Here is a 12,350-nt window from a genome sequence, read left to right on the forward strand (position 1 = left end):
TTGGTTTTACTCTGTTCTTGCTTCATTGACTCTCTTAGAATGCTTGAGATGGTTGAACTGTAATTCATTTCCCTTTATTTATGGATGTGTAAGCTATGGACCCAATCAACTGAGCAGTTGCAGAGCCATGACCTCCTAGATTCCCACCCTTGTTATGGTCCCCTTGTCTCTCAATCTGAGAAAAGACCCTGTGATGCAATAAGCACCTTTCAGTACTTCAGCTACCAGTTTATGCATTCTGACATGTTGGTTTTCACCATTCTATTTGAAGTCTTACAACTAATCTACCAAACATTACATGGGGATAAACTAGCCAGGCAGAAGCATAAGACAGCCTGAAGAGTTTCTCTACACTGCACAACAGGAGACAAGTGGCTTTCTGGTGATCTACACTTTAGGCTGATCTGCCAGTGGAGGCTGATTTGTCCCATCGGCTGTACAAATTTGTAGGAGAACTATATATTTGCACAGATTTATAGGTGCACAAATTACAAGAGGAAATACCCTTAGCTCAATGGAAAAAAAAAGAAAAACAGAAAGAGAGAGAGAGAGAGAGAGGATGAAACAATAAAGCAATCCACAAAGCTCATAGCCTGGTAAACTCATTTCTATTGCTACCTTACTAATAATAAAGTTCTTCAGATAAATTCTAGACCAATTCTTTGGCGATATTGCTCCACTGTCACAGTCTCTTATTATCAAAAATTGATTGGCCTGTCCTCCTTCGCTCACACTCTCCTACTCCAGCCCAGGACTTTGGATGTCCCTCATAGTCTCTGCTAATGCCTCTGGGCCACACCCCAGTGAATCCAGGGCTGCACAGTCTTAAAGTCTCTCATGTGCCAATTTGATGGAAAATATTCTATTCTAAATATTCCTATTTTTAAAATGTGGTAATAACAATAATTTAAAAGTTGAAGTCTCAAACAGAGGTTTTAAGTCAACTATAATAAGCATTGCAAATTTATAGGCTAAACCAGTAACAGAAGAAAGTCTGGAACTATGAAGCTATGCATGATGGCACGCCATGGAGAGGAGCCCCGGAGTTCATGAAATGAATTGTTGCAAAAAGCAACAATGACAACAACAAAACCCAGTCAGCTGTACCAGTCTGCTGCTATTACAGCTACCTAAAGGCAAAATGTGCCAGTGCACAACAATGGTAAGAATTCTACTTAATTCCCTGCCAAAAATGTTGAGCTTACTGTCATTTTCGTTTACTATTATTTTTCTTCTATGTAAATGTATCTCCAGTTTTATAAAGGAAAAGGAACATAAAAGATTTTTGTTACAGAAATTTGCTTTGTGGACAACTTTGCTAAAAAACAGGAATTCCAAAAAAAAAAAAAAAAAAAAAAAAAACGAATTCCTAAAACAAAGAGACATTCCCGAGGGGCTCTCTTTAACCATGTTATCAGCCTCTCTCTTCTAGAGAAGGACAGCTAACTAGATTAAAATTGTCTTCACAAGTCTCATTGGTTTTATAGTTTTTAAGGCTATTGTGATGGGCTGAATACTATTCCCCCAAAAGATGTGGAAGTACCGACTTCCAGTGCCTATGAATACCCGTGAATTTACTTGGAAATAGGGTCTTTGCAGATGATCAAGATAAGATGAGATCATTAGGGAGGGCTCTAATCCAACATGACTATATTCTCATAAAAAGTAGAAATCTGGACAGAGACACATAATAGGGAGAAGGCCACCTGAAGATTGCAGCTAACTTCCATAAGCCAAGGAGCTATCAGAAGCTAGGAGACAGCCCTGGAACAGATCCTTCTCTAGTGCCTTGAGAGGAAGCATGGCTCTGCTGACACTGACCTTGGACTTCTAGTCTCCAGAACTGTGAAATAATAAGTTTCTTTGTTTAAGCCACTCAGTTTGTGGTACTCATTACAGCAGCCCTAGCAAACTAATAGAGCCATTATAGTATTACCCCTCCTTGGACAGCTGGCAAAACCTCCCTTCTCATACTCCATACTTCAAGGAGGCCTAAAAGAAATATTAGGAAAGGAACCAAATAGGTCAGCTATCTTTGCTCTCTAAATCCAGCTCATTCCAAAATAAACCAAATGAAAAGACATGCCTATTTAGTTAACTCCTTAAAATATATTTATAGAATAACACTCACTTGAAGACAAAAAAAAACAGCAAAAACAAAGATCCATCCCAGTAGTGTTTTCTGAATAGAATTAATAATAAATATTTTTAAAATCACAGTTTGATAAATGAGTAAAAGAAAATTAATGTTATCACACAGATCCTTTCTCATCTATTACTGAACTTCAGAGAGGCACAAAGTAATTAATTTTAGTCATTTCTATTTTTCTGGTGGAATCAGAATCCATGCTGGTGACATCAAGCTATTGTTTAGATCCTTGACAAAAAGTATACTTGAAGCTGAAAATGATGCAGAAATTTCAGTTTATGAACTATTTAAAAGAATAGAAAAAAGCCCATTACATGTTGGACAATTTAGTACACATATTTGACAATGAAACATAATCTTTTGTCTTATACCAAAGGCAACACTGGAAAAATATACTAAATGATCATTTCCTATCTTAATTATAAAATACAGACAAAAAATCACACTCCCTAAAAACAACTGAATTGGGCAGCAGTTAGCTGAATTTTTCAAGTACAGTGGGGGGGGGGTTACGTTAATTTTGATGGGTTTTTTTCCTACACTTTATTTGATGGTACTGAGGTATTCTGTTTTGTCTATGATTACATTTACCCATAACTGAAACCAGTTTAGCATTGCGAAATAGATTTTATTCAAATCATACCATGTCAAAATGAAATCAAATCATCTTTTAACGTACAAAGCATTCCCCTGAACTATTACCCAACTGAACTATATTTGCCTCCATTAGTTCACATCTATAATTCATATTAATTGTTCATTTATTATTCATGTAGATACCTTTAGTACTGAGAAAAAATAGGAACTGGTCTGGTTCAAAATGAGAGCATATCCTCTGTAAGCAATTCTACCCATTTACAGTGGGCTTATTAGAAATTTATAAATCTTATCGATTACTTGTGGGTTTAAAATGTTATATAATATTATGTAAAAGAAGACTCTATGCAAGGTTAAGTTATGGTACACTAACAATACATGCATTTAAATAACTGGAGCAGGAAATTCCACAAATTGTTTGTCTCTGAACTATCCACACATAAACACATGGTATGGGTATTACCATTTTATTGTACAACTCTGAATGATGAAATTAAACTACACTTAATAGGAATCGTAGCTGTCTCCCAAAGTACATATCACAGGAAAGGTAATAAAAATGCTTAGTACTCTCCTGACATCTCAACCAGAGAGTGGCCGTCCTCAACTAGAGGACACAGGTGATTTCTTATTCATCTTTGTAAATTCCACCCCTAGTGTGAACTCAGTAAATGTTTAATGAAATCCACTCTTGCCTTTCTACAAGAATCAGCATTTCTCAGTCTTTGTGTCTCTCTGGTGATCCTTATAAAAAGCATGAAGCTGAATGTGCATACATGGCTTCTCGCAGGCAAATCTCATTAGTGTTTTGCAAACAATAAAATTTTTATTAATATTGTTGTGCTAATTTTCAGGAAGAGGAAGAAGAGGTGAGAGGAGGTGACTGCTCTGGAAAAGTTAGATGCAAAGGAGGCAAAAATCAACATTTCCTGATTTTCTAGCAACAGCATGTCAACCATGTAGAAGGCAGTCTACAACAATTGTTCATATAGTGCACAACTAAACTCTCGTCTGCTATGCAGACTAAAGGGACAGGCTTCAGAGGACTTCCTTCTTTACAGGTTAATTCAAGGGGGAAAAAGTTTAAAAATTAGAATTAAATTAATTAGGTAATGTTAAATTACCTAACAACTGAACCAACGTCCATATTCTTAACAATGGAATTATTCATTTCAGACATAAATTGCTACAGCTGCAAATAGCATCTTAAAACAAGTAAATATGCTCTACCAATTAAATCAATGTCTAAATGTTATTCATCTACATACAGCAAAAAAAATGCGTGAAGCATTTCACGGAGTAATTTTTTACATTACTTATAACTATTTTCTAATTGCATTAAGTTTCCCCAATGCAGGTTTTCCCCGCTATCCAAAAGTAGAATTTTCCTATGAAACCTTTCGTAAGCCAAAATGGCATAAAGCCAAGAAGCAACTAACCTTAGGACACATCTTGCTAAGAGATGCACAAAATAAATTGAGAAAAAGCACAGATGCTCACAGACACAGCTCAAAGCCTGACAGCAGCCTGATGCTGAGATACTGAGCGTAGTTCCTGGAGAAGGAGCTTAGGGGCGCCACTCTCACTGCTCTGGGTGTGCGCTGCCTCTATAATGGCTCACTGCAAAACAAACACTGAACGCTCTTTTCAATTTTCACCTTTCACCTTTTGCTCTTTCATAAGAGCAAAAATTCTCTTTGGATTTCTTTTCTAGCAGAAACAGGTACTAATGTAGGTCTTCTGTAAAAGTGAAGTGACATAAAGCAAACTTTCACAAAGTGGGGGATACCTGTATAAGGACTGTATGGTCAGGCCACCCAAGACGGCAGCTCTCCTGCTCTCTGTACATCCCCTGCTCAACCAGTCCCTGCTTCACCTACACCCTACTCACGTGACTGACCTTCCCTCTTAATCATAGAGCCTAACAGTAAACGCCTACACACTTGCCTCAGCTCCAGCTAGAGACTGTTTTAGCTTATCAAAGGGGTGGTGAGGGGCGTGCTCCCCTGCTGGTTTCCCTGGTAACCAATGAGCCAACCTGATGTCAATTCCCTCTGTAACTGGTAACCTCCCTCTCTACCCCCTCATCCCCCACCCTCACCCCTACTCCTCCCACCCCCCAGCCCCCTATACACACACACACATACACAACACACACACGTACACACACACACACCTGTAGCAAAGACTGCTGCCATGTCCTGCCCACCCCCTGCTGCACATGGTGGGATGTTGCTCCAGGACCTTACTTCAGAGATGTAAGATTCCCCATCCATTAAACCACTGATGTCTGTGTCGCTGACTCTGGGCTCTTTCTTCGGTCAGGAGGCTGGGTAAGTACAGGGCTTGCAGGCCTGAGGGGTGCAGGCCAACAAGGACAAACCTCAACCACACCTCGTGGCAGACTGTTGGTTCTCCTCAATAACTACCTGCTTCTCCCTGCCAGTATTGTCCCCATGTGTTCAGAGGTCAATTCTGACTAATCTAGGCAAGCATGGTAATTGCATTTTCCTTCCCAGATAGTGCCAGGAAGGTCTGGCCAATGAAATACGGGAGGAAGTCTGGGGGGGGCGGAATTCTGGGAAGGTCTCCTTGCATTTTCAATGGGACATACATGAAGCGGGGGCTCTATCTTTCTTCTTCAAGTTGTTCTATCTCGATATGAAATCTGGAATAACCATTAGCCTAAGGATAAAAGCCACACTTTGAAAATAAAGGAATCAAGAGTAGCAGAGAAATAGAGCTGTACCATGTTGGAGCCTGACTTCTTGTAATATGAACAACAAATCTTATTTCTTCAGTCATTTTGAATTGGGTTTTCTATTCTTTGCCACCAAAACCACCTTAACTGATCCAAGCCACACTCATACTCAAGTTCGTAATTATCATCTATTTCCTCTGCCAAACTTTTCACAGCCATCCTTGTTTTCAGTTAGTCATAATGTATATAAATTTTGTATCCATATTTTCCACTTAACATTACTGTGAGCATTTTTCCATTTTTTATAGACAATCTTTGTGATTATCACTTTAGGAGCTGCAGAGTATCCATCGAACAAAGAGATCTCTGAGTAATACCTTATTGTTTGATATTTAGGTTTGCCTTCACAGTTATAAACCAAATGACTTGCAAAAGTTAACTTCACACACACACACACACACACACACACACACACACACACACACACCAAGGACTGCATATATATGCAGAGAGAGTATTTGTGAGTCCAGGATAATCACTCATAAAAGGCAGTAGTTAGTGGATATCTAATTTTCTTCTTAAAAAAAAAAATTCACACTAGTAAAAAGTCAGATAATGCCCCAAATCAAAGTATTTTATATCTGCCTTAGCCTGAAAAGCAGAGTGAGCTCAATATTTAAAATCCAGCCAGGAAATGTATCAAATCTGTTATTGCTAATAAATGTTTTTGAGCGCCTGCTACGTAGAATCAAGATGCAGCATTAAAAAAGTTTAAAAAGGGACTGCTTTCTACCAACTTTTTAAATTAACCTTCACTTCAAACACCAGATGGACTTCAAAGAGCACAGCCTGTAACATCCCACAAGTCCGCTATCTCTATCTGAATCAGGAGATTTGGGTGAACTAATCTGCATGACATGACAAAAAGTCAGATCTGTGAATCACTCTTTCTGGTAAAATTGAAACCATTCAACTCAGATTGGGACTTGAACCCACGTGCTGGGACTCAAACCCGGCCAAAACCCAGACTGGGACTTGAACCCATGGTCTTTTAATTGATATCACACAGCTCAGGTTCTTGACGTCTAGCGCAGAAAGAATTCAGTGAGAGACAAAGTAATAGATAAGAAGTGGATTTATTTAGAGAGAAACACATTCCACAGATAGAGTGTGGGCCATCTCAGAAGGTGAGAAGCCCTGACATATGGCGTGGTTAGTTTTTATGGGCTGGGTAATTTCATAGGCTAATGAGTGGGAGGATGGGATTTCCAGGAATTGGGCCACTGCCCACTTTTTGATCTTTGATCAGCCTCAGAACTGCCGAGGCATGGGTGGGTGTGTCATTTAGCATGCTAATATATTACAGTGAGCATATAATGGTGGGCCATTATATGGGCCACCTCAAGGTGGCCCCATTACAGTGGGCCAGCTCAAGGCCCACTGGAAGTCAAATCTTCCGCCATCTTGGACCTAGTTGGTCTACCCAGTTTTTGTCATGTCCTGTGGCTACGTCATTCTTTAAAAGGTTGTGCCCTGCCCCTTCCCTCCTGTTTCAAAATCTCAATCCTTAGAGCATTATCGTTTATTATACCTATTTTACCCATCAGTCATCGGTCACCTATGGTTGAGTTCCACTTGGCTGCTTGTAACAAAGAGGAGCTCCTAGCACAGTGCAAGCAAGTTGCCCCACCGGCCATACCAACTGGAGACTGGAAAAGGGATCCCTCTTTCCAGTCAGGAAGCTCCAAATTATTGCAAGGTACTGTTGGGGGAATCAGTTGCCTGTTAATTCTTCCTATAGAAATGTGAAAATAATCTGGCTCACATTCAGTTAATAATCATATTCTGGTGAACTAAGTTGTTATTATCCCACACTGGTCAAACAAAACCATTTTCTAAAACCACACAAAAAGTTACCATAGGCCTGCCTTATGCTTGATCCTACATCTAGTGGGATTAAGTCACAGAATGGTAGACTCAGCTGACATGATCACCCATGGCTACACAGCTTAGGTGGGTTCTGATGCCCTCCCATGGTTTTCCCTGACTGTGACAAAGGGTCTTCAGCCTCCAAATCACCTTGACTGCTCATTAGAAATGCACATTCCTGAGCCGAATTCCTTAGCTGACTTAATCAGGGTCTCTGAAGGCTAGAGCCCAGGTATCTGCATTTGAATAAGCCCCCACGTGATTCTAATGCCCATTGTAAGAACTAACCCCCAGGGCTGATTCAGGGTGAATCCCCCAAATGATTCTTTATTACTAATTTGCAAGTTTCACACAACCAGGGCCCAGGCATCATCTTTCTTGTTCTCAGATATTTGAGCCACTGGAGTGTCCACGCCCTGCCCTGGCTCACCTGATATCCCCCTGCCACCCCTTCAACTTGGTTTCAACCAACTCTCCACCTCAGGGGCACCAACTTCCTCATTACTCTTGATGCAAACAGGTACATGACTCTAGCCTCCAGGTTTTTTTGTTTTGTTTTGTTTTGTTTTGCGGTACGCAGGCCTCTCACTGCTGTAGCCGCTCCCGTTGCGGAGCACAGGCTCCGGACGCGCAGGCCCAGCGGCCATGGCTCACGGGCCCAGCCGCTCCGCGGCATGCAGGACCCTCCAGGACCGGGGCACGAACCCGTGTCCCCTGCATCGGCAGGCGGACTCCCAACCACTGCGCCACCAGGGAAGCCCCAGTTTATTTTTTAAAGGAGGGATTTCATTACAATTAATTTTCTTTCCTTCTATCCTTTTTTTTGGTTAAAAAAAAGAAAGAAAAGAAAAAGAAAACCCTGGATATTCTCAAGTCAGAAGAGACTGGAAATCATGTACATTGGACCAAACATAATTTCCTTTCTCTTTCTTTTTAAACTAGTCTTTAAACTACAAGAACAGGATCATTAGACAGTACAGATATTTCTACAAGTTTATATAATTAAAGAATAAAATGAGCTGTGGAGTGAAATGTGCACTATCTTATAATGCTGCTATAAGATTCAAATGAGGGACTTCCCTGGTGGTCCAGTGGGTAAGACTCTGCGCTCCCAATGCAGGGGGCCCGGGTTCGATCCCTGGTCGGGGAACTAGAAACCACGTGCATGCTACAACTAAGAAGCCCACATGCCGCAACTAAAAAAAAAAAAAAAGATCCCGCATGCCACAACGAAGATCCCGTGTGCCACAACCAAGACTCGGCGCAGCCAAATAAATAAATAGGTTTTTTAAAAAAAAAAGAATTAAATGAGAAAACTAATATATCAAATGCTTAGCTCAGCATCCAACAAAGAGTGAATGCTCAATAAATCCTACCTGTTATTATCAGGCCGGGGTGTTTTGGTACATACTCAGTGCTGGGAAAGTCCTTTGAATAAATCTGTTTCAAAGCTGCCTTCCTCCGGATAAGGAAACTAAAGCTCTGGGGGTTGAGTCTTACTCAACACTGCATAGCTACTGGCAGAGCCAAAGCGGACACCAGTGTTTTCTAAAGCACAATTCCATATTCTTTTCACCACTCCATGACAGCTTTGTTCACACTCTTAACTGAAATGTGGAACGAAAAAAGTCATAGGTTCAGAATATGCCAGTCATTTTGAAGGTATGAGTTACATCCAATCAGAATATGAGGAGTAAATGACAGAATGGGTTAGCAAGACTAAGCCTGTGAGAGTAATTAAATTATTACATAGCCAGCAGATTGCTGTCCTGGTTTTTTTTTCTTCTTCTTTTTCTTTTTTTTTGTGGGGGTGTGAGGCAGGGAGAGAATTTATCTCCCATCTTGGGTGTTTTCTTTTGTTTCTCTTGTGTTCAACCACTTTACTCCAGGAAGTACACACACTATTACGCAGTGTTCAGAGTTCTGTCTAGTGAGACTTGACTATGAACACAAAGGAATCACAAAGAGTGTGTTGCTGTTAGGTTTAAATTTCTTTTCAACACAAGAGGGTGGGGAGAATCAATGAACAAGCTACTCTCCTCATTAGGAATATAAAGTGAAAAGAATTATGTGTCAGAAAGCACAATAGATCTAGTGTTTTAACTCTGAAATACACTTATTTATGTCTATGTATATACAATACGAAATATGAAATATAATAATAAAAAGATGAAAAAACTGTCAGTTTTTGCTAAACATGAGATTTTACTACAAATAATCTCTCACAGTAAATAGTGAAACAATGCTAGGGCTCTCTGCTTGATATCACCTCAAATTTTTTACAGCCACATTGGCATTCTGTCTGTGAAACACAAGTATAGCGATGACTTCATTCTCTAGGATAAAGGATAATTGATCTTAACCTTCCTATCACTTCCCTTTAACTCAAAGCACTAATGCAATTGAAGGCACAGATAAATAAAAATTTCTGAAGGGAAAGAATGGCCCTGTGAAAGTTAACCTCCAAATTACCTCCAAAAGGTACAAAGTACAACATATCTCAGAATCACAATTAGTGAAACAGCTGCCCCACAGCTTGGATGGAGAGCTGCCAAAAAAAAAGAATTTTTAAAGAAAATCCAAACTTTGAAGGACATGTAAGGTTTTTTCCCCACAACTATTAGAGAAAAAAAAAAAGCCCTAATGTTAAACAAAACACCAACTCAAAACAAAGCACTGTTTAAAGGCCGATTATTCACTTACATTAAATCTATTAATGTGATGCTTTTATTACCACAAAACCAAAATATCTTACCAACTTTATCTCTTTACCAATTGATCCCTATTTTCCACAAACAACATATACAGCTGAATACTGGCACTTTTGAAAACCGCACTTGACTATATCAAGTTGCTTCTTCCCTAAGATAGTTACTATTCCGATCTCTTTTCCCTTTCTTTTTTCTTCACTCACTGATGATATTTATCACACTGTGCCCCAGAACATGAACATCATTTTGACAAGTTGTATTTTGGCCGGGAAATTTTGCCAAACTTTTTCAAATATATGTCAATGGTGGGAGTAAGGCAGAAATTTTACCACGTTTTCCCAAATCGGGTGTGTGGGGGGGAAAGTAATTGATTGTCATATTAGATTTAATATTTCCCTTTCCAAAACAAGTAATTAGAAACTATCGCCTCCTTTGCTTTGCCTCTTCTACGTAAATATGGTAACATTCTGAAGGCAAGATGATCCAGAAAACACACATCCTCCCAACATATGCACGCGGCCACACACACACACACACACACACACACACACACACACACACGGCAGAGAAAAGACCTTATCCAGGAACCCAGAGCGCAGCACCTTCCAGAGAAACTATCACCCCAAATAACCTTCACACACGAAGCCCGCCTTGCTAATTCAAAGTCAAGGTACCCAGGTACTTGGATGGTAACTCAGGGGCAGCCCACCATCACACTGAGAGGCAAACCCTCAATCGCACCCCCTCGCACTCTCTCTCTTCAAGGAACACCTAATGCCCTCTCCTAGCTAGGGTGGCTCCCCGCCAGTCCAAGTCGCCGCCGCTGCCCCGAGGCCACTCACCGTGTCTGCAGTCGCAGTAGCCCCAGTCCACCTTGCCGTGGGCGTTCCCATAGAAGCACCAGGGTCTGCCCGTGCCGTCGGGGCTCCGGCAAAAGTTGTGGCTCTGCCCTCGCAGTTGAGCCCAGCCTGCCGGGGGCGACCGCTCGAGGAACGGTGGCACCTCTGCCCAGCGCAGACAAGAGGCGCCGAAGTCCGTCACGTTGACCCAGGGCTCGCCGGCGGGGCAGTCCCCGGCGCGCGGCCCGGGCGTGTGCCGGGCGTGGAGGGCCTGCAGGCGCGGGGTCCGGAGCGCCGCCGGGGGGCGCGGGACGCGCGGCAGAGGCGTCCTCTGTGGACGCTGCTGGGTAGGAAGGTAATAAGGGTACTGGGGACCCAGAGGATAACTGAGGACCGGATCAAAGCTGACCACTCCGGGGAGCGCCCCGAAAATCAGAGCCACCGCGAAGCGGGCGAGCGTCATGGTGCCAGAGCAGCGGCGTTTGCTCCATACTCCCCCTGCTCCGCGGGTTCTGAAGGGTAGGAGAGGAGGGGGCGAGGGCGGGGCTGCGCGTCCCTGGAATCCCCTACTCCAGCCCCCTCCCGTCCCCCGCGCGCGGTCCGCCTTCCCCTCCCCACCTCGCCTCCCGCCGCGGATCCCCGGCCGTGCCTCTGCTCCTGCGCCTCGGGAGCGATCGCGGGCGGGGAAATCCTGTGTTCCGCGGAGCCCTGGCTGGTGGAGAGGACCTGCCAAGAGAAGACGCGGACCCGGCGGACAGTGGCGGAGCCGGAGCCCCAGGTAGCCTGCAGTGACACGGGCCCGGGAACTCTGCCCCCTGGCTGCCGGCACGGGGCGCGCAGTCTCGCCCCGGAGCCGGACCTCCGCGCGGCCGCTGCCTCGCTCCCGGCTGTCAGCCCGCCCGGCCCGGCCGGACCAGCTGCTGGCACCGCTGCGGCCTCAGTGTTCCCGAGCCAAGCCCGAGGGTGCCAACGAGGGGGACGGTCTTGCCCGCTCCTTGCCAGCAGGCGACACCACCAGAGCCCCGCGTCTGGCGGCTGCCAAGCCTGCCACCAGCCCCTGCAGCCATCTCTCCTCCACCCCCTTGCCGCGCCTCTTTTCCTCTACTCTGAAATCGTTAAAAGTGTGGATGGGTTTACCTGCAACTCTCCCTTGATAAGTCCCGGGGAGAAAGTTATCAAAGCCTACTTGGAATGCTGAAGCCATTTTCCTGAGCTGTGAGCTCCTCAAGGACAAGACCACGTTCCGTTCCGCTTTATATCCCAGTGCTTAACACCGTGGCCAACACTTATTAGGCTCCAGTAAACATTTGCTGAAATTAAATTCCTGAACCGACGCAGGGAAAGCAACTTGAGCCTTTCTACTTCCTGCCACCCACTTTCCACCCGGTGCCCTGAAAAACACCAGTTGTTTGGTTATTATTGGG

At 43.2% G+C, this 12,350-nt stretch overlaps 1 protein-coding gene across 1 annotated transcript in view; it reads right to left on the reverse strand.

The window, feature by feature from the left end:
* PRSS12 (serine protease 12) overlaps nucleotides 1-11,984 on the reverse strand; it is a 68,850-nt gene extending 56,866 nt beyond the window's left edge. Inside the window, exon 1 of the mRNA XM_004265079.3 lies at nucleotides 10,930-11,984. Within this exon, the coding sequence (XP_004265127.1) occupies nucleotides 10,930-11,389 (460 nt within the window). The 5' untranslated portion in view covers nucleotides 11,390-11,984. The remainder of the gene's footprint in view (nucleotides 1-10,929) is intronic.
* Nucleotides 11,985-12,350: the final 366 nt, after the last annotated feature.

The sequence above is a fragment of the Orcinus orca genome, chromosome 4 (assembly GCF_937001465.1).
Source record: "Orcinus orca chromosome 4, mOrcOrc1.1, whole genome shotgun sequence".
Lineage (NCBI taxonomy): Eukaryota > Metazoa > Chordata > Mammalia > Artiodactyla > Delphinidae > Orcinus > Orcinus orca.